Source organism: Diabrotica virgifera, chromosome 2, assembly GCF_917563875.1.
Source record: "Diabrotica virgifera virgifera chromosome 2, PGI_DIABVI_V3a".
Classification (NCBI taxonomy): domain Eukaryota; kingdom Metazoa; phylum Arthropoda; class Insecta; order Coleoptera; family Chrysomelidae; genus Diabrotica; species Diabrotica virgifera.
Window position 1 is genome coordinate 230,946,205 of NC_065444.1, and position 22,755 is coordinate 230,968,959.

Sequence of the window (22,755 nt, forward strand, 5' to 3'; positions counted from 1 at the left end):
TAATATCGCTAAGACCAATACAAACCGAGATACGGCATGTTAAAAGTTAGCTTTTTTCGTCAAATGCATAATTTGAAATATTCAAAGTAAAATAACGGAAAAACTTTGCATTTTTCGAGGAAAACTTAAATAATCTTTTTTCAAGTATACAGTTAGGCCTTTCAAAAAAAAAATAATAAAAAGTTTCTAATCTGAAAAGTAAGTGACTTATGATCAAAAAAAGATCGGTACCTGCTATTCTCTATGTAAAAATCAGTTAAACAACCCCTTAACTACCCTCCTGATTAAAAATTGGTCTTCACCTTTCTGTATTTCCTTTTATATTTGTATTATCAATACACTCAGGAAGTTTGACCTATTTAAAAGGCCTTATTTTAGAAAAATTGGAGTTTAAAGAAATATTAATTTTTTGGAATTTCCCATTTTTCACTTTTTACTTCAAAATATCTCCGAAAATACTGGAGATACGAAAAAAATGACAGACCACTAAATTGTAGCTTCTTTAATAGCTAAAATTGTTTTGTGCATAGATTTTCATTACAGTGAACAGTTAGCGAGATATAGCTGTTTAAATCCTCTATTTACGAGCAAACACCCCCTTATTCGAGCCCTTTAAACCCACCCTAATTAAAAACTGAGGGATCTTACGGAATTTAGCTTACACAGTCTTATAACTCTTCAAAAATCCTACAAAATCATTTTTGAAAAAACTTTTCACCGCCAAAAATGAAGGAGCTATGTTTATAAAACGAATTTTTTTTTCGAAAAATTCGGATAGTCCGCTTATGGATAATTTTCAATGTATGTATAATACCACAGAACCGGTTCGTATACTGGAAGATGACTAAAAAACTATTTGTATTTGTATTTGTACATATTTGTAAATTCGTATTTTTGTGTAAATAGATGTTTTTGTAATTCTTTAATTCTATTTTTTTTTCTGTATAGACCTATTAAAATATCTACTTATAAAAACTGTAATGTTATTAAGGGTGGTTTTTAAGGGTTGAAATATTATGATATTATCGACACCTGATATGAAAAACATGGTATCTCCACTTACAATGTTTTTCAACTATGGCTTAAATAGCTTCTATAAACGATAACCTTCAATTTGGTCTAAGAACTTTTATCCTATCTTATGTAATTATAAAGTTATTTAACAAAATAACCTCATTGTAAGTGCAAATTTTTGATCACTGGGTGGAAAAAACGTTGTAACCAATGTTACAATATCAAAATTTTTTATTATTGATGAAAATTTTTTACTAAAACATTGTAACATGGGATACAATGTTTTTCTCGAAACATTTATTGAGTAAGTTTTTATAATTGCATTGTAAGTTGTGATACAAGAAAGCAAGGTAGTGGAATATTACGATGAAAAACATTGTAAGTCAATTTACCATGTGTTTACATCCAACATTTAACATTTTGTAGGGATAACGATCACTGAACGAAATAGTAACCTGTTCTTACAATGTTATTATGACTCATTTCGCAGGTTTGATTGTTGAAAGGAATATATTTGCAAAATGCAAGATTGCAGAACTTGAGAATTTATCGAAATTTCTGGGTAATGACTACTTTTAGTTCTTGTATAGCTACTGGTTCGTGTGTTAATGTAAACATATCTAAAAATAAACGTGCTGTGTTAAATTTAATGAATATTAACACAATTATTGTGCTACGAATTTTTTAAATAAGAAAAATGAGGATTTTTTTCTATTTAGCTATAAAAGACAAAAATCTCAAAGACAATGATGATACGTAATCTTGATTATAAACTAATTTAATTTTAAAGAGAAACTTAAGGGGGTAGGCGCAAAATCTCGATCCAATGCTATTCAGTTACATTTATTTTTTTTTGAATAGTGAGAAAACTAATAAATATTTTTGAAAAATTTGGACTCAAAATGAAAGATTACCTACATTATTACCGAGGGTCGAAAGTCCCTTAGAATAAACAAAAAGTTTCTTTCGAATGAAATATTTGAAATTAGAAACCACACTAAATTTTCTCTTTTTTTTTCATCCATGTAACTTATTAAAACAAACTTTATAGATGTTTTCAGACTTTCGGCCCTCGGTAATAATCTAATCTTTCATTCTGCGTTTAATTTTTTTAAAATATACTTACCTATTAGGTTTCTCAGGATTCGAAAAAAAAATGAATGCATTTAAATTCCATTGGACCAAGATTTTGCGCCTACCCCCTTAACAGTTTAGTATAGATTATTAGGTAGGTACTAAGTTATATCAACCTTTTTTCATCAGTTAGGGGTTATTGTTATGCATGGGATGAAACCACAGGTAAAAAGGAGCCTAATGAAATAAGTAGTGCGCTATTTGATTTTATTAAGAGAAAAGTTGCTCATGGAGCATTAGAGTTTAGATTTTATTCAGATTGCTGTGTAGGACAAAATCGAAATCGAATAATATTTTTGATGTATATTTATGCAGCTAAGATCATGAATATTATTATTACACACACGTTTTTTGAGGTGGGCCACTCTCAATCTGAGGGTGATTCAATGCACGCCCTTATTGAGCGAAGAAAAAAGAACCAAGTTGTTTATGTAACACAACAGTGGTATACCTACACTGATAAGGTGTGCTAAAGTCACAGGAAAACCATACAATTTGAAAGAACTAAGTCAAAATGACATCTTGGACTTTAAATCAATGTTAAAGAAAATACCGAATTGGGATTTAGATATAGATAAACGCCAAGTTTTCTGGTCGAAAATACAATACGTAAAAATATAATATAAAGAACAACCACATATTATTAGTTTTCAGTACAATCTTATTTCTGATCAATTATTATCGTTTATAAACTTAGAATGCAAACCAAAATCGAGCAAAAGGGCTGCCAAATCCAGGAATAAAAATTTTCACAATTTATGGGAAGTACAAATTCCTTTAGCATTTAATGGGTTACTTCCCATAACAACCTGAAAATATAAAGATCTTGTTGCTTTGTGCTCTAGTAAAGCTATACCAGAGCAATATTGCAGTTTTTAGTTAAATCTTCCACACTCTCAACAAAGTGAATATTCGGATGATGACTCTGAATAAAAGTTTGCTATGGGTTAATTTTGTTTATTTTTTAATACAATATAAACTGTTTTATAATTTGTAAATGTTCATTTTGTAATAAATAAATCTAAAAGATATTATTTTATTTACCTACTACCTGTTAGTATGTATGACGTAAATTCTTAAATACTGCTTGTCTGAGTAAAAAAGTCACGTTTCAAGTAAAACCAATAAAACAAATTAATTATAATCTCTTTATTTGGATATTTACTGATTAGTTACAATTTATATGCACCTAACCAAAGAAACATACTGTGTTGAAATATCATTGTATGAACCACTTACAATGATCTTCACCTAAAATTCTGAAAAAAATTGCTATTGTAACTCGACCTAAATCAGGACCAGTAATGTTGACAACAATGTGATATGTAAAAGTGAAAAGCTGAGAAAAAGTTATAAAATATGGATTAAGAACATTACAAGAAATATATAAGCTGACACAGTAAAAAAATAAAATGTTTTGGAAATTTCTTTAAATCGCTCTCCTGTAAACTAAGCAAAAGTGAGTTACAATGTTTTTCATATCAGGTGTCGTTATATCCTAAAGTATAAAACAATCATTATTTAACCAATCAAAACCAAATTTTACCCATATTAAAGTTTACAATGTTCTAATATAATTTTTGACAATAAGGGGTAGTTTACACCCCTAAAAATAATCAACGCCCTTAAGCATGATATAGAATATGAAGTACAGGGTGAGATGATCCTAATCCCAAATTTTTATGTAAATCGATGCAAGCCGAAATTATTATTTTAGGATAAGTAAATTTTTTATATATAGCTCCAACAAGGGTGGTTTTAAGGGTTGAAATATTATGATAGTATATCTTAAAGCATAAAACATTCATTATGTAACTAATAAGAACCAAATGTTGACAATATTAAAGTTTAAAATGTTATTTTATATTTTTTTAAAACTAGGGGTAGTTTTCACCCTTCCAAAACCAAAAGAGTACAACGGCTCAATATAGAAAATGAACTAGAGAGTGAAATGAGCCTAATCCCAAATTTTTGTAAAAATCGATGCTGGACGAAAAAATTGCGAGGTTTTGCCATTTTTTCAGCTTCATTTCCTCGACTATTAATAGCTACATCAAAATTATATTACTTTATGCAGCAGAAACATGGAAACAGAACGAATCTATAGCTAAAAAACTACCAGCTTTGTAAACAAATCTATAAGAAATGTCCTGAAAATATACTGACCAAATGCAGAACTATGGGAAAGAACGAAACAAACTAACATCTACTACAATCGACAAAAAAAAATGGAAATGGGTTGGTCATACCAGAGGAAAGATCAAAATAACATAACGGGACAACCACTTGAATACCAACCTGAGGAGAAAATAAAGAGAGATCCAATTGTTGGATAAGACCTACAATCAGAGAACACGAAAAAATTGGACAAGATAGGGTGAAGTCAGAACCAGCAAGAAACAGAAGAGAATGGAATCAACTACTACAGATTATCCAGAGAATGAACAAGAAAGAAAATGCGCTCACTCGTGACAGCCAGCGATCTTACACGTTTTTCCAAGAAACGCAATGGCGCCCAATACTCCACAAGAAGAGATGGCACTAGAGAAGACAGTTAATGGAAGCGAAAGAGGAGGGAAGAAAGCCTAAACTTGACAAAAAAGCAAATTTACAGTAACATTTACTTAAAAACATGGTAACCTCACAGTAATTTAACATATAAAATACCACCTATACCGCCGAGATCATATGCTGAAAGGTAACCCAAGAAAAATAAGTTTACAGATCACTTGTGTATGGTTGAACGGGTTACAGAAATAAATTGTAAGAATTTTGAATTTGTTTCTGGAGTTTTTAACAGTTATCATATTCTAATGGCGACACAAACAGTCATGCATATATTAAAAATTAATTTAATTTACTTCAAATACTTAGAACATGTTAAGCATAATATCTATTAAGGGGCCTACCATGTGTCAATTTAAAAAAAAACATTTATTTTGGAATATGTATATTGTGTGACTTTTATGGTATATAAGGTTCTACGATTTTTTGGCTTAATAAATGCACTCTTAAAATATGGCAACATTGTTTTTATTAATTTTCAACATCTTATAAATTCAAAATGGCTGATTTCCTGTGACTGTCCCAAAATTGACGGGCGCCCATAATTTCGTACTAAGAAATTATTATCTGATTAACTATTTATAAGGAAAATAAGCCACAATTAAGTTGAAAAAAATTATTTTATTTTAAATAAAACTATTTTTTTCAATTTAATTGTGGTTTATTTCCCATATAAATAGTTAATCATAAAAATGCCACAAGGAAATGGCTTCAGAATTATTATCTGAAACATAAAATGTACAGTTTTTATTTAATATACTAGTAACTACAGTTCGTCTAATATACTTACCGTTGCACGTCATTGCGTGCAGATATCTCAGTTGACATAGCTGCCAAAGTATAAAAAAATCCTGAATCGATTTTAAATCAAATAGATCACATAATTATTGCAAACGTGGATTATACAACAAAACAAATTAATACTGAATGTAAACAAATAAAAACTTTAGAAATAGAAAACAAGAATTAAGTTATCATCTTACGTTAAAGTAAATAATAAAAACAATAAATATAATAAAACAAATACTTATAGTAAAGAATAAAAACAAATCTGAAGTGTCATCACCGCAACAGTTAAATACATGTTACCAATTTATGCCAAAATATCACCTTCGTTTGATTAGAGTTACAGTATGTTCCGAACAAATGCGCTTCATAAAAACGCTTTATAATCCATTTATACAAATTAAATGAAACATCTTATTGTGTATTTCTTTAAGTTAACATCAATAGAAATCTTCAAATATTATTTCTACGCGTATATAATAAAATATGTCTAGTGGCTGTAATTCCCGTGTATTCGGCAAAATGATCCTAAAAAAGAACACACCTACCGCCTAAATATTTCGTGTTGGTATCATGTGACGTCACGGGCTATGACGCACGCGGATGACGTGCAACGGTAAGTATATTAGACGGAGTATATATTAAAAAAATTAAACAAGTGCGACTAAAAAAAACAAGTGCTATTCGCTCCTTTCATGACAGACGCGACACCTATTGTCGTCACCTGACATTTTTGGAGACCACAATTTGAAGTTAAGCATAAATATGATAAATACATATTGTGAAGTTGCAAATTATTAATAATTAGTTTTTTAACGATACTTTTCCAATTTATCTATGAAGTAGTATTAAGAAATGGGTGTCTAAAAATTCATCACAATTTATCTTTTCAACCACAAACGGAACAAAACGGGAAAAATCTACCTTCGTTTTTAAAAAACGAGGAGGAGTAATTCAAATTTACCGCATTAAAATGCTTGTTTGTAATTGGTCCAACCGCAGGCAAGTTTACTCCACTGTATAATTTTGACACTATTAACATTTATAAAATTTTGACACTATTGACTTTTAAATTTCTTAGGTTTATTATTAATATCGGCGATTTTTTGTATTTTCTGGGTTATTTCTTCAATTTTTTGTCTGCATTTATATAAAAACGGTTGTTTTTAGAACTCTTTAGAGAATTGTTATTACTCTTAGAAGTCGAAGGTCGTCAATCAGAAAAGATGAGGAACCTTGTGATTTTTATAGTGGGATTATTTGGTGTGAATCTGTCTTTTGAGTCTATTCGTCCTAGTTTAAATCTTTTCTCTAATTTATTAGTCATTATTGTAGATCTATAGAAATTACGCTTACTTTTTTGGATATTATTAGCACAATTAAATACTTACGCAACATTTATTTACCATTTTTGAAAAAATTTGTTATACAAACAACAATGACACTGACATTACGAAGAATCGCTAAAATTGTCATATCGATACATTTTTGGCAAAGTAACGTAAGTGACATTTTTGGCGATAATCATGTTTGCCATTAAACTAACGCAATTATTGTTTAGAAGGTACTGCCAAAGTGTAGTAAGCCTAGAATTACTTTGAACGTAATATTCTGTATAGGCTTACTACACTTTGGCAGTACCTTCTAAACTTAAACAATAATTGCGTTAGTTTAATAGCAAACATGATTATCGCCAAAAATGTCACTTACGTTACTTTGCCAAAAATGTATCGATATTTCGCCGCTACTCACGCTGGCATCGTTTCATGTACCCCCACCATGTTCACGCACGAAGCGAATAAAGAAATTATTGAATGGCAGCAGTTTAAACACAACATTTTCGAATTCTTTTGCAATTTTTGGCTGTTTTACAACCAAAAAAAGGTCGAAAAATTACAATTATAGCGTTATTATAGTTCGTGCGATACTCGAATGTGTGGTTACAAATACTTGCTTAAACTTTCAGAATGATTGGTCAAATATTTTTTGAGGCGTTAGTATAATTTTTTAAATTATTTTTCAATAAAAAAACCTTAAAACAGGTTTTTATCAAAATACCTTTTTTACATACGGCGACAACGATTTCTGATAAACTATTTGACCCATCCTTCTGAAATTTTAATCAAGTAACTTCAACACATTTAAGTATAGCACGAATTAAAATACCGCTATAAATTTCCTCTACCTTTTTCGGTTGTAAACTGCCAAAAATTGCAAAAAAATCGAAAATGTTGGCTTAAACCGCTGTCATGAGTCATTTCTTTAAAGAAATTGTTTTTTTTTAAGTTATATAGTTATTTTCCTAACAAGTGCAGAAAGTCATACTTTTCCGTACGCGACTGCAGTTTGCCGAACGACGCGAAGCGGGAGTTCGGCAAGCAGTCGAGTGCGAAAAGAGACTTTCTGCAAGCGTTAGGAACAATATTTTTTCTACGAGTCTTTAAAAAATGACCAAATCTTAATCAATTAATTTAATTAATATGAAAATTCATACACAAATTAATTCTTTGACAAGTTTGTCAAAACCAAAGTTTCAGCATAATTGGTTAGCATGACGACGATCTTGGTTTCCATGACGACGATTCAAAACCACTGTTATTGTCTACTGATTTGACTTTCAAATATTATGTCAAAATTATTTTATTTCATCGAATTGTCGCGTTAATTTCATTAAAACATGAACACAATAAGATATATTTGAAATAAATTAGTAAATAATTACGAGGAAAACGAAAAGCCCTAGATACAAAGTTTACTACTTTTTAAACAATTAGAATAATTGAAATAAAAATATAATAAACAATATTTTAAATCCAAGACTTTTCGTTAATAAACTGCTTTCTGGCTGCATCCCATATCTCCGGATTTTACAATATATAATCACATAGAGACGACGAAATAGGAGAAAGCAAATAGAGGACACTTAGGCCACGCATTTACCTTCTCTTCGTCTAGGAAAAGGACCGAAAGACAGTTTCTAAATACTCACAAATTGAGTAAAAATGAAAAAGATAAAAAAGGGTTCAAGGCAGGTTTTGTTTATATTCGATTCAGAGTTGGACTACCATCTCCATATAGTAACTATTTCAGCATCCTTATGCATCATCAGTGAAGATTATGCAGCAAAACCTGCCTTGAACCCTTTTTTATCTTTTAGTAAATAATATCTAAATATTAGTTTATTGCATGTATTTTAATTACTTTAAGGCCATATTAACATATCTAAATTAAAACGCGTGCGAAAAAGTAAAACTTTCTAAACTAAAATGCGTGCGCGAAAGTAAACATGTTTGCACGCTCGTAGAAAAATATAGTTACTAGTATATGAAATAGAAAACTTTGTACATTTTATGTTTCAGATAATTCCTTAGTACAAAATTATGGGCGCCGCCAATTTTATGACAGTCGCAAAATGGACAGCCATTTTGAATTTATAAGATGTTGAAAATTAATAAAAATTTCATTTTTGCATATTTTAATACTTTTATTTCGAAATTGACACATGATAAAGGCCCCTTAATATTAGATAAATCTATCAATCTAGAAAATTTGTATACTTACAATCTATTATTCGCTAATTTTTTACACATATCCCTAAGAAATATTCTAAGTTCTCTTAGCGTATGTTCTTCTTCTTCATACAATTTTTTGGTTTCTTTTTCGTCAAGTGGTAATGGTGGCGGAGTTGGTGCCCTAGGAAGAGGCGGAGGAGTTTTTGGTAATTCCCTTGCATTTTTTACAGACTTCAAACTACTTTCAATTATAAGGGGTTTATAGAAGAGTCTCCTCAAGTCGGCAGTAGGAGCTTCGACTTCTATCACTTCCCTTCGATAATATGAAAACAGCTTTTGAACCTGAGAAAATAATAATTGTCATTAAATAAAATAGTTTTTTCTACACGATAAGCTAATTATGTCTACACATTCTACTACTAACGTATCCAATGCCAAAGGCCTCGGATTGACTTGTACACAATCTCCAGCTGACGTTATGTTAAAATTTTAGTGACTTTTTAGTTTTAAGAAAACCGACGGAACGTAAAAACTCAGGGCTCGTGAGTTCAAATCCGGCCGAGCTGAGAATCTCTTTTTTGTAAAGACAAAGCAGCCAACTTTACTTAATAACAAGGCAATTACTTAGCTTATATTTCCAGAAAAAGATAAAATCGGACAATAGCCTCACAAACCAATGTGCCAATAGATTCGACGTGCGGTAACAGCAACCCCCACCACCTGAAGAAACACTACAATGATAGACAACTCAAAAGCTCAACTGCATACTACTTCTTCTTCTTCTTGTGCCACTCCTATCGGAGATTGGAAATCATCAAGACTACCCTGACTTTATTTACAGCTGACCTAAAAAGTTCATTAGTGGTGCAGCCAAACCACTCTCTCAAATTCCACAACCATGACATTCTTCTACGGCCTGGATTCCGTTTTCCTTCTATTTTTCCTTGCATTATATTTTGAAGTAATGCATATTTATGACCTCTCATCAGGTGACCCAAATACTACACGGAGAAAAAAATCGGGACACCTTAAAACTAGGTCATTTTTGATGTCTCGAATTTCCTAAACCTGTTGTCCGATTTAAGTGATTTTTTTCAATATATTATAGCCTTACTCATTAACAAATCGCTGTAATAATATTGTTGCTAGACAAGTAAACTGTCATTGTATACCGGGTGCACCAATCAAACAGTGTTTTTTCTCAAAGTTTGCCACACCCTATGGAATATTCTAGCATTTATAAAATACTGAAATGAAAACCTAACAATAGCCTCAGATTTTCTTAACATTCTGTTTTTTGATTCATTCGCTTATGCTGGATAATAAAAAAATTAGGTACTTTAACAACTAGCCATGTTTTTCATCAATACAGGGTGTTTTTAAATATCTGTGACAACCTTTAAGAGGTAATTCTGTATGAAAAATAATGACAGTTTACTTCATAAACGTATGTTCGCAAATGCTTATGTATTGCTCTAAAAACGGTTGAGATATGCAACTGTAATTTGGTGGGTTTGAAGAGGTTGTTATTGCGCATTTTTTTACATACAATTAAGAATTTTAATCGCCTGAATTTTTTTAAAGAAATAATGAGAATAAATCTAAAACGAAAAATCTTTCTTGCCTTTTTTCATGAGGCGACGTTTTTATACAAAAGAAATAAAACGCTTCTTTTTCATTAATTTTGGCTTTTCTCGCCATGTAGTAGCAAAAACTGGGTACTATCGACTAGGCTATCGATTCAGGACAATAAAGAGAAAGATTAGTTTATATAAATTTTTTAAGAATTGGTATCCAGGCGACGGATCAGGATTGTCCGCACGCCACTGAACAAAAATAAGCAATGTTATCAATTTTTGGTGAATTATTAAATTAATAAGTTAATATAGATTCATTTTATACTAATATTATAGAATAAGATTTGCTAGAATTCTGCTAAGAATCTCCCAAGTAGTTTTTAGATATCATAAGAATTATTAACCTTAAGGCAAGCCGCACACCAACGAAACATGAAACGAAAAACATGAAACATGAAACGTGAAACATGTTTCATGGAAATAAAACACTGCTAAACAAATCTCAAAGTCCGCCTACCAATGAAACGAGTGTGATTCATGCTCATGACACATTTTAATTTTCGGAGAGTTTCATAAATGGCCGGACGTATATTTGTTTAGCAGTGTTTTATTTCCATGAAACGTAATTTACGTTTCATGTTTCTTTGATGTGCGGCCTACCTTATTGGTGTTTATCTCAATATGTATAAAATGTGATTCCTCGTTTTCCCCCTGTACTCTTCATATGAAAAAAGATAAACAAAGATTGTTTGCTATACATTGAACGAGGAATTCAAAAATGATTTTTAGTTTTTTTGGGGGAGTGCTATTCGTCTATAAAGTCACACAACTTTTTTTGTATTGCATATTTTGACTTAAAATTTTCCCGAAAACTTGTTCATGACTTATGTTTTAATCCTGTGTTGATTAAAATTATAAACTAAAAAGTTTGTCACTCAACTTTTTTAAGTAAACATAAAACTAACGAAATCTGACGACAATTTTTTTAAAAATTAACAACTTCCCCTTTAATTTGTTTAAACATTTCGGAGACAAATTTCATTGTTATCTAAATTCTTCAAAAATGACACAGTAAAATTTGGAAAAAAAAAGAAATATTTACAGCGACCAAAGATACAGCAAAGTAAATATGAAAAATCATCAAAATTGATTTTTTGCATTTTTGTATAAAATTAAATTTTTGAACATTTTCCACCAATTCTAGATAAAAATAAACTTCATATTCGGATTCAGCGACCTCGAAAACATAAAGAATGGGCAAAATTTGCCATTCACCTATCATGGTCGCTTTTTCGATTTCTAAGCTTCAAATTAAGGGTGTGCCGATCGCCTATAGTGGTTTCAGTTGATTCAAGTTCACATCTGAGAACGTTAACTTATTGCGAATATGTGCAGAAACAAATTGTGGAGAAGAAAAAATTTACAATAAATTTCGATACAGCAATATTTACAATGAAAGCATAAAGTATTGTTATACAGATAAATAATCGTACCTACCTGTTCAGGTAATAATTCATATGAATTTTCTGCTGTAGCCAAAAACAGTATAGGAATATTAGGTTCCAAGGATGTTAACTGTGAATTAAATATTGCTCGTACGGTATCAGACACAAGTGACCACCATGTATCTATATTGGGAATATAAACTATGCTGGGTACATTTTTCCTCGCTTCTATGAATACCTAAAAAGTATTTGTAACATTAACATAAGAGACAGATTTCAAAGTTGATGAAGATTTTACCAAAATGACTAAGTTTTCACTCTAATGGCATATAGCATATCCCACCAGAATGAAAACAATGGGAACCTTCTCTGGTTACACCTCCGAGGCTTCTACAATTTGCAAGCCATACGGATGCTGAGACTAAGGAAGATGAGGGAATTCTACAATTTACAATTCACGTCCCATCTGCTCAGCGCGGTAAAGTTCCAACGAGACTGGTTCCCTTCATACTCCACACAGAGTAAATGTAAATAAAAAATGAATAACCATTTTCAATTTCGTTGCAAAACGAAAATACAGCCGAACCATATTCCAGTCCAATCAGAGAGTGCTGCAAGCACCTCTACCGGTTTCGAAACTTATTAGTCTCTCATCAGGAGGCACATATGCTGCTCTCCCTGATCCAACCAAAACAAACCCCAGCGTGCAGTCCCGAATTGCAACGAACGAAATGGCATAGATGCCCTAGCGGCAACTGCTAGCAAAAGACTAAGTTTTCACTCTAATGGCATATAGCATATCCCACCAGAATGAAAACAATGGGAACCTTCTCTGGTTACACCTCCGAGGCTTCTACAATTTGCAAGCCATACGGATGCTGAGACTAAGGAAGATGAGGGAATTCTACAATTTACAATTCACGTCCCATCTGCTCAGCGCGGTAAAGTTCCAACGAGACTGGTTCCCTTCATACTCCACACAGAGTAAATGTAAATAAAAAATGAATAACCATTTTCAATTTCGTTGCAAAACGAAAATACAGCCGAACCATATTCCAGTCCAATCAGAGAGTGCTGCAAGCACCTCTACCGGTTTCGAAACTTATTAGTCTCTCATCAGGAGGCACATATGCTGCTCTCCCTGATCCAACCAAAACAAACCCCAGCGTGCAGTCCCGAATTGCAACGAACGAAATGGCATAGATGCCCTAGCGGCAACTGCTAGCAAAAGACTAAGTTTTCACTCTAATGGCATATAGCATATCCCACCAGAATGAAAACAATGGGAACCTTCTCTGGTTACACCTCCGAGGCTTCTACAATTTGCAAGCCATACGGATGCTGAGACTAAGGAAGATGAGGGAATTCTACAATTTACAATTCACGTCCCATCTGCTCAGCGCGGTAAAGTTCCAACGAGATTGGTTATTCATTTTTTATTTACATTTACTCTGTGTGGAGTATGAAGGGAACCAGTCTCGTTGGAACTTTACCGCGCTGAGCAGATGGGACGTGAATTGTAAATTGTAGAATTCCCTCATCTTCCTTAGTCTCAGCATCCGTATGGCTTGCAAATTGTAGAAGCCTCGGAGGTGTAACCAGAGAAGGTTCCCATTGTTTTCATTCTGGTGGGATATGCTATATGCCATTAGAGTGAAAACTTGGTCTTTTGCTAGCAGTTGCCGCTAGGGCATCTATGCCATTTCGTTCGTTGCAATTCGGGACTGCACGCTGGGGTTTGTTTTGGTTGGATCAGGGAGAGCAGCATATGTGCCTCCTGATGAGAGACTAATAAGTTTCGAAACCGGTAGAGGTGCTTGCAGCACTCTCTGATTGGACTGGAATATGGTTCGGCTGTATTTTCGTTTTGCAACGAAATTGAAAATGGTTATTCATTTTTTATTTACATTTACTCTGTGTGGAGTATGAAGGGAACCAGTCTCGTTGGAACTTTACCGCGCTGAGCAGATGGGACGTGAATTGTAAATTGTAGAATTCCCTCATCTTCCTTAGTCTCAGCATCCGTATGGCTTGCAAATTGTAGAAGCCTCGGAGGTGTAACCAGAGAAGGTTCCCATTGTTTTCATTCTGGTGGGATATGCTATATGCCATTAGAGTGAAAACTTAGTCTTTTGCTAGCAGTTGCCGCTAGGGCATCTATGCCATTTCGTTCGTTGCAATTCGGGACTGCACGCTGGGGTTTGTTTTGGTTGGATCAGGGAGAGCAGCATATGTGCCTCCTGATGAGAGACTAATAAGTTTCGAAACCGGTAGAGGTGCTTGCAGCACTCTCTGATTGGACTGGAATATGGTTCGGCTGTATTTTCGTTTTGCAACGAAATTGAAAATGGTTATTCATTTTTTATTTACATTTACTCTGTGTGGAGTATGAAGGGAACCAGTCTCGTTGGAACTTTACCGCGCTGAGCAGATGGGACGTGAATTGTAAATTGTAGAATTCCCTCATCTTCCTTAGTCTCAGCATCCGTATGGCTTGCAAATTGTAGAAGCCTCGGAGGTGTAACCAGAGAAGGTTCCCATTGTTTTCATTCTGGTGGGATATGCTATATGCCATTAGAGTGAAAACTTAGTCTTTTGCTAGCAGTTGCCGCTAGGGCATCTATGCCATTTCGTTCGTTGCAATTCGGGACTGCACGCTGGGGTTTGTTTTGGTTGGATCAGGGAGAGCAGCATATGTGCCTCCTGATGAGAGACTAATAAGTTTCGAAACCGGTAGAGGTGCTTGCAGCACTCTCTGATTGGACTGGAATATGGTTCGGCTGTATTTTCGTTTTGCAACGAAATTGAAAATGGTTATTCATTTTTTATTTACATTTACTCTGTGTGGAGTATGAAGGGAACCAGTCTCGTTGGAACTTTACCGCGCTGAGCAGATGGGACGTGAATTGTAAATTGTAGAATTCCCTCATCTTCCTTAGTCTCAGCATCCGTATGGCTTGCAAATTGTAGAAGCCTCGGAGGTGTAACCAGAGAAGGTTCCCATTGTTTTCATTCTGGTGGGATATGCTATATGCCATTAGAGTGAAAACTTAGTCTTTTGCTAGCAGTTGCCGCTAGGGCATCTATGCCATTTCGTTCGTTGCAATTCGGGACTGCACGCTGGGGTTTGTTTTGGTTGGATCAGGGAGAGCAGCATATGTGCCTCCTGATGAGAGACTAATAAGTTTCGAAACCGGTAGAGGTGCTTGCAGCACTCTCTGATTGGACTGGAATATGGTTCGGCTGTATTTTCGTTTTGCAACGAAATTGAAAATGGTTATTCATTTTTTATTTACATTTACTCTGTGTGGAGTATGAAGGGAACCAGTCTCGTTGGAACTTTACCGCGCTGAGCAGATGGGACGTGAATTGTAAATTGTAGAATTCCCTCATCTTCCTTAGTCTCAGCATCCGTATGGCTTGCAAATTGTAGAAGCCTCGGAGGTGTAACCAGAGAAGGTTCCCATTGTTTTCATTCTGGTGGGATATGCTATATGCCATTAGAGTGAAAACTTAGTCTTTTGCTAGCAGTTGCCGCTAGGGCATCTATGCCATTTCGTTCGTTGCAATTCGGGACTGCACGCTGGGGTTTGTTTTGGTTGGATCAGGGAGAGCAGCATATGTGCCTCCTGATGAGAGACTAATAAGTTTCGAAACCGGTAGAGGTGCTTGCAGCACTCTCTGATTGGACTGGAATATGGTTCGGCTGTATTTTCGTTTTGCAACGAAATTGAAAATGGTTATTCATTTTTCATTTTTTATTTTACAAAAATGTTTAACAATATTTACGCGCAGTGTGTGCTGTAGATATTAATTATCTAATTACCCAACAACACATATCCATATGGTTTACCTATTATGTGGCAAATTTGTTACTACATCTAGGTAAATCTTGTCTACATGAATATAACAAATTGATCATTATTATTAGTGAATTTCAGGAGCCATTACTCTTCCATATTCTTCTTTTTCTTTTTGTATAAACACGACTCTGTCTGTTTTTTCAATGTGCCTCCAGTAAGTTATCGTTCCGTTGTTTTCATGGTCTTCCCACTGATTGTTTTCCTATTGGGGAACCGTTTCTCACCGTCCTTATTATTCTATTTGTTGTCATTCTTCGGCTTATTTGGTAATTTCATTCTACTCTTGTTTGTTAACCAGTTATTAATGTTATCCACCTTGCATCTCCGTCGTATATCTGTACTTCTAGCTATGTCCCATATTGTCTTACCATCGACATTTCGAAGGGTTTTCATCTGCGCTGTTTCGATTAATCTTTTTGTCCTCTCTGTGCCAGGTTCATTCTGTGTCATTATTGGTTTGATGACTGTTTTGTAAATTCTGTCTTTAATTTCTTTTCTGGCGTTTATTTCTTCATATTGTTTTATTTAGGCAACCTGCGTCTCTGTTTACTTTATCCACTTGATCTTCCACTTCTGTTTCGAGCTTTCCGTAGCTACAGTGGGTGATCATATTATTAGAGCCACCTAGTAAAATTCAATGTTTCAGAGGAAGGGTATATAATTGAGGTGTATCATATATTAATGCATTTGTTTCCATTTGGCTGTCTTGTTACACTTTATGAAAGTGCAATAAAAAGTCTGACAATAGTGGCAACACTCATGTGTGGCAATGCGTGACTCAGATGTCATTGTTCGTCAGTGCTGCCCAGCCTAGCTTGCAACTCGTGGGCCTATTATTTTGTATTCTTGGTGTTTAGAGTTATAATAAACGTTGTGAGTTTCCATTGATCTCTAGTGATATTCTTAGTCCATTAAAATGTTACATTTTTTAGGCCGTACCTTGCATTTCTTAGAGGAGTCAATTTTATTTCTTTAGTGTGTAGGGGGGATCAGTAGAAGCTTAAGTTCAAGTTTTTGGGGTCGCCATCCTTGTCCCCCGGTCGCCATCTTGGAAATGGGGTGCAAAGGGGTTTCGCGCTATATCTTGTAAACTACCAACCCTACGGAAAATATAGTTAAACATAAAATGTAGCAAATTAAATTTTCCACAATTTTGTCTCTATTACTTTTTATCGTCAAGGGACCAACAAAAAAGATATCACCAAAAATATGTAAATTTTTTTTTAACAAGTTTCCTTTTGGATGTATAACTTTTTTTCAGTTCATTTTAAAATAAAATAACATTATAGCAATGTTGTAGAGGGTTTTTCAGCGAACAATTTCCACTATAAAGTTGTTTAATTCCATTTATTTATATAGGTTTTACAGCGCTCCAAACTTGACCAGATTCTCGAATGCTCATAGGGATACAATAAAAAGAAAAGTTAGGCTTACTTTTCTATCTATATATATTTTTTATTCATACAATTTATTATGGTTTTAACATTCCTATGCTATTATTAATCTGTTTTTGACCTTTCTTCCCACTACAAAACTTATAACTCTAAGCATATATAGAAAAGGCCCAAGAAGTTGTTTGAGGACAAATTCGCCGCTTCAGAAGAAGAATGACGCAACCGCAAAATGCAATATTCTTAAGCAGAGCAAAAAAAACGATTTTTGATATCAAAATCATAAAGTATAATAAAAATTAGCCATTCACCACACCGTGGTCAGGATCTTGAGATATAAGCGTTTTTTGGGGTGTGCCGCTTGTATATGAAGTAACATAACTTTTTTCCTATTATATATTTTGACTTAAAATTTTCCAAAAAACTTCTTCATGAACTATATTCTATTGTTGTGTTGGTTAAAATTATAAACTAAAAAGTTTGTCACTCAACTTTTTTAAGTAAACATGAAACTAACGAAATATGATGACAAAATGTTAATAAATTAACAACTCCTTTTTTAATGTGTTTAAACATTTTGGACAAATTTCATTGTTATCTACGTATTTCAAAGATGAGAAAGTAAAATTTTTAAAAGGAAATATTTACAGCGACCAAAGATACAGCGAGGTAAATTTGAAAAATCATCAAAATTGATTTTTGGCATTTTTGTATAAAATTTATTTTTTTAACATGTTCCACCAACTCTAGATAAAAATAAACTTGATATTCGGATTCAGCGACCTCTAAAACATAAAAATAGACCAAAAGTGATCATTCACCTTAAATTTGATTTTCGTGGTTGGCATAACTGTTAATGCCGCTCGTCTAATATATAGATAGAAAAGCATTATTTTTCTACGAGAATTCGAGAATCTGGTCAAGTTTGGAGCGCTGTAAAACCTAGATAATAAATAAAAGTAAACAACTTTATAGTGAAAATTGTTTATTGAAAAATCCTCTACAAAATCGATATGATGTTATTTTATTGTGAAATGAACGTAAAAAAGTTATAACCTCCAAATTAAATTTCTTACAAAATGTTCTCTTATTTTTGTTTATAACTTTTTTGTTGGTCACTTTACGATAAAAAGTAATGGATATAAAATTGTAGAAAATTTAATTTGCTTCATTTTATGTAAAATTAAATTTTCTGTAGGGTAGCTAGTTTACGAGACACAGCGCGAAAGCCCTTTGCACCTCTTTTTCCAAGATGGCGGCCGGGGAACAAGGGCTTCAACCCCAAAAACTTGAACTTAAGCTTCTACTGAACCCCCCTACACATTAAAAAAATAAAATTGACTCCTCTAAGAAATGCACACTAAATGTAACATTTCAATGGACTACTGACAGTCCTATACTATATTTTGTGAATTTAGTAAAAATTGCGTGTTACACTAGTGGTACCAGAAAATCATGGGAAATCCAAAGACATCTCACCAAGGAAAATAGCAGAAATAAAAACTTTCAATGCTAATCACTCCAACATAATCATAGCATCCATTTCTAAAGTATCAAAGGCAACGTGGACCGTATAAAGAAAAAACTTACATACCATTATTAAACAAAAGTAAAATTTTCTGAGGTGGCTCTAATAATATGATCACCCACTGTAGATAGTGTGATGCCAAGATATTTAAACTCCATCACTTGTTCTTTATCTGACCCTCCAGTTCTAATTTACATCTTATTGGATTTGCTGTTATAATCAGGCATTTTGTCTTTTTTTAGGAAAATTGACATATTCTTCCATATTCGTTTCATATAATTGGACAGTTAATACCATGACTTTTTGTATTGAACCAATATCCAAAATTGTCAGAAGATACCCCGTAATCTACACTCACCGGCACGAAAAACAGCCACCCCAAAAATGGGTAATTTTTATGTCTCGTATCTCCTAAACCTGTTGTCCTATTTAAGTATTTTTTTAATATGTTATAGCCTTATTCTTTAACAATATCGCTATAATAATATTGTTTCTAGACAGGTAAATTATCATTGTATACCGGGTGTACCAATCAAACTGGGTTTTTTCTCAATTTTCACAACACCCTGTGGAATATTCTAGCCTTTATACAATATTGAAATTAAAACCCAACTAGAGCCCCAGGTTTTCTTAACATTCTGTTTTTTAATCATTCGCTTATGTTGGGTAATAAAAAAGTTAGGGACTTTAACAACTAGCCATGTTTTTTATCAATACAGGGTGTTTCTAAATAAGTGCGACAAACTTTAAGGGGTAATTCTGCATGAAAAAATAATGATCGTTTACTTGATAAAGCTATGTCCGCAAATGCTTAGTTTCCGAGATACGGGATGTTGAATTTTGTCTTACAAACTGACGATTTATTTATTGCTCTGAAACTGGTTGAGATATGCAAATGAAAGTTGGTAGGTTTTACAACTAAAAATTTTATATTCACCATTGGCGTGCATGCTGGTAATATGACCGGGTAATATTACCCGTATGCACGCCAATGATGAATATAAAATTCTTAATTGTATGTCAAAAAATACGCAATAATTACCTCATAAAACCTACCAAATTTCATTTGCATATCTCAACTGGTTTTAGAGCAATAAATAAATCGTCAGTTTGTAAGACAAAATTCAACATCCCGTATCTCGGAAACGAACCATTTGCGGACATAGCTTTATCAAGTAAACGATCATTATTTTTTCATGCAGAATTTCCCCTTACAGTTTGACGCACTTATTTAGAAACACCCTGTATTGATAAAGAACATGGCTAGTTGTTAAAGTCCCTAACTTTTTTATTATCCAACATAAGCGAATGAATAAAAAAACAGAATGTTAAGAAAACCTGGGACTCTAGTTGAGTTTTAATTTCAATATTGTATAAAGGCTAGAATATTCCACAGGTTGTTGTGAAAATTGAGAAAAAAACCCAGTTTGATTGGTACACCCGGTATACAATGATAATTTACCTGTCTAGAAACAATATTGCTATAGCGATATTGTTAAAGAATAAGGCTATAACATATTAAAAAAAAAATACTTAAATCGGACAACATGTTTAGGAGATGCGAGACATCAAAAATTAGCAATTTTTTTGGGGTGGCCGTTTTTCGTGCCGGTGAGTGTAGATTGCGGGGTATCTTTTGACAATTTTGGATATTGGTTCAATAAAAAAAGTCATGTTATTCAAACTGTCCAATTTATATGAAACGAATATGGAATAATATGTTAATTTTCCTAAAAAAGACAAAATGCCTGATTATAACGGCAAATTCAATAAGATGTAAATTAGAACTGGAGGGTCAGATAAATAACAAGTGATGGAGTTTAAATATCTTGGCATCACACTATCTAGCTACGGAAGCTCAAAACAGAAGTGAAAGATAAACTGAATAGAGCAAACAGATTTGGGAGATACGATCCATCAAAAATGACCCCTTTTTGGGGTGCCCGTTTTTCGTGCCGGTGAGTGTATGTTTGGATTCCGACTTCTACATAATTTTTATAGTGTTAATTAGTAAATGGTGAAAATAAGAAACCCGAAAAGAAGTAGAACGCTTCGTTTGACATGGTTATTTGAGATATCATATGAAAATGTCTAGAACACCTCTAGCAAAAAATCCTGAGTGTTATTAAAAGTCTGTATAAAACTGTGACAGGGGTTGTGCAGTTAGAATATCTAAGATCTAGCCACTTGACAATAGAAGCAGCAATCAAACAAAGAGATAATCTTCATACCATCAAAAAACAGATAATAGTAAGGTTAGGTTAGCCAAAAGCTCAAACAACCCTTTGTATGCAGATCAGTATATTCTTAATAGTGGATTCAAAATCAAAACAAAAAATTTCGATCGAAAGAAAAACACTAAAGTAAAATAATGGTTGAAAAACAAAAATGTTGGAAAAATCAATTTAAATTAACTAAACGAAAATTACAAGGAAAACATTATGTGAGAGACAGAAATATAAAGATAAAAGAATATCACAACAAAAAAGTGGCTGAAACTAAAAGAATAAGGAAAAGAAAAAAAAGATCACGGACTAAATGGGAGATAGAAGATGTAAAAGTTTGGAAGAAATGAAACGTTTCTCAAAGGTTCGTAAAGTATTGAGAAAGTACATTAGGAGCTAAAATAGATAAATCGAACAACTGTAATTTCGCTGAAGTAAAAAAGAAATACAGTAAAACCTCGATATAACGGACCTCCATTGAACGGACTTCGGATATAACGGACACAAAATCCGGACAAAATTAAAAACGTCCTGTCAATATTAAACATGCTTATCTCGTCCCATATCCAGATATATTACATACAGTGTCTCCGTGGACCCCATATGCTGTATTTTACAAAGAATTTCAATACAATTTTTATGACAGCGTAATAAAAACGTAAGGACACATTTCTAATTCGTAATTTTAGAGAGTTGATTATAAAAACAGAGCAAAAAAACATTTACAAGCTATGTGAAAGTCAAATTTCGCCCAACCAGTTCGGGTTCATAAATGCTGTTGGTACGAGAGAGGCTTTGTTTTTAATACAAGTTTAGATTACAAGTTTAAGTCTTATTCCAGAGATGCAGAGACGTCAATTGCGGCGTATACGCATGTCTGGTTGATTACGAGAAAGCGTTTGATCGAGTACAACACTCCAAGATGATGTAAATAGTAAAAGAAGCAGGAATTAACAACCAAAATCTGAAAATAATTAGAAACCTTTACTGGAATCAGACTGAAAACCTCAGAGTTGACGGTGAACACACCGAATATGTGAAAATCATGCGTGGAGTGAGGAAAGGCTGCATTTTGTCCTCCCTAATTTTTAATCTTTACTCTGAAAGAATATTTATCGAAGCTTTACACGAAACTGAGAAAGGTATTCTACTGAACGGGTACCGGTTAAATAACATCCGGTGTGCAGATGACACCATAGTATTTGCGGACAACCTAGAAGACCTACAAGTCCTCATGAACAAAATCAAGTATTACAGTCAACAATATGGACTCAATATAAACACAAAGAAGACAAAGCTTATGATCGTCAGCAAGAAAAAGATAACAGAAGGTCAACTCTACATCAACCAAACCCCTGTAGAAAGAGCGAGGCACTACAACTACCTCGGCATCATAATAAATGAAGAATGGACCAACAACCAAGAGGTAAGAGCGCGCATCGGAAAAGCTAGATCAATCTTCAACCATATGGGGCCCTTTTTCAAGAGCCACAACCTTTCTCGTAGTTTAAAGTAAGAATGCTGAGATGCTACGTCTTCTCTGTCCTTTTTTATGGTGTTGAATCATGGACTTTGAACGAAGATATGTGGCGAAAATTGGAAGCATTTGAGATGTGGCTATATCGGAGAATTCTTAAAATCCCATGGACTGATCGGGCCACAATTGAGGAGGTCCTTAGAAGAATGGGGAAGAACCGAGAAGTACTAACCACCAT

The 22,755-nt window shown here is 33.4% G+C and overlaps 1 protein-coding gene across 5 annotated transcripts in view; it reads right to left on the minus strand.

Moving 5' to 3' along the window:
• Positions 1-22,755, minus strand: part of LOC126880481 (ATPase family AAA domain-containing protein 2-like) — a 168,646-nt gene that overhangs the window by 38,984 nt on the left and 106,907 nt on the right. For all 5 annotated transcript variants that reach the window (XM_050644343.1, XM_050644341.1, XM_050644345.1 and 2 more), the window contains 2 exons: positions 12,086-12,271; positions 9,061-9,353 (listed from right to left, as the gene is read on the minus strand). In XM_050644343.1, the coding sequence (XP_050500300.1) occupies positions 9,061-9,353; positions 12,086-12,271 (479 nt within the window). The remainder of the gene's footprint in view (positions 1-9,060; positions 9,354-12,085; positions 12,272-22,755) is intronic.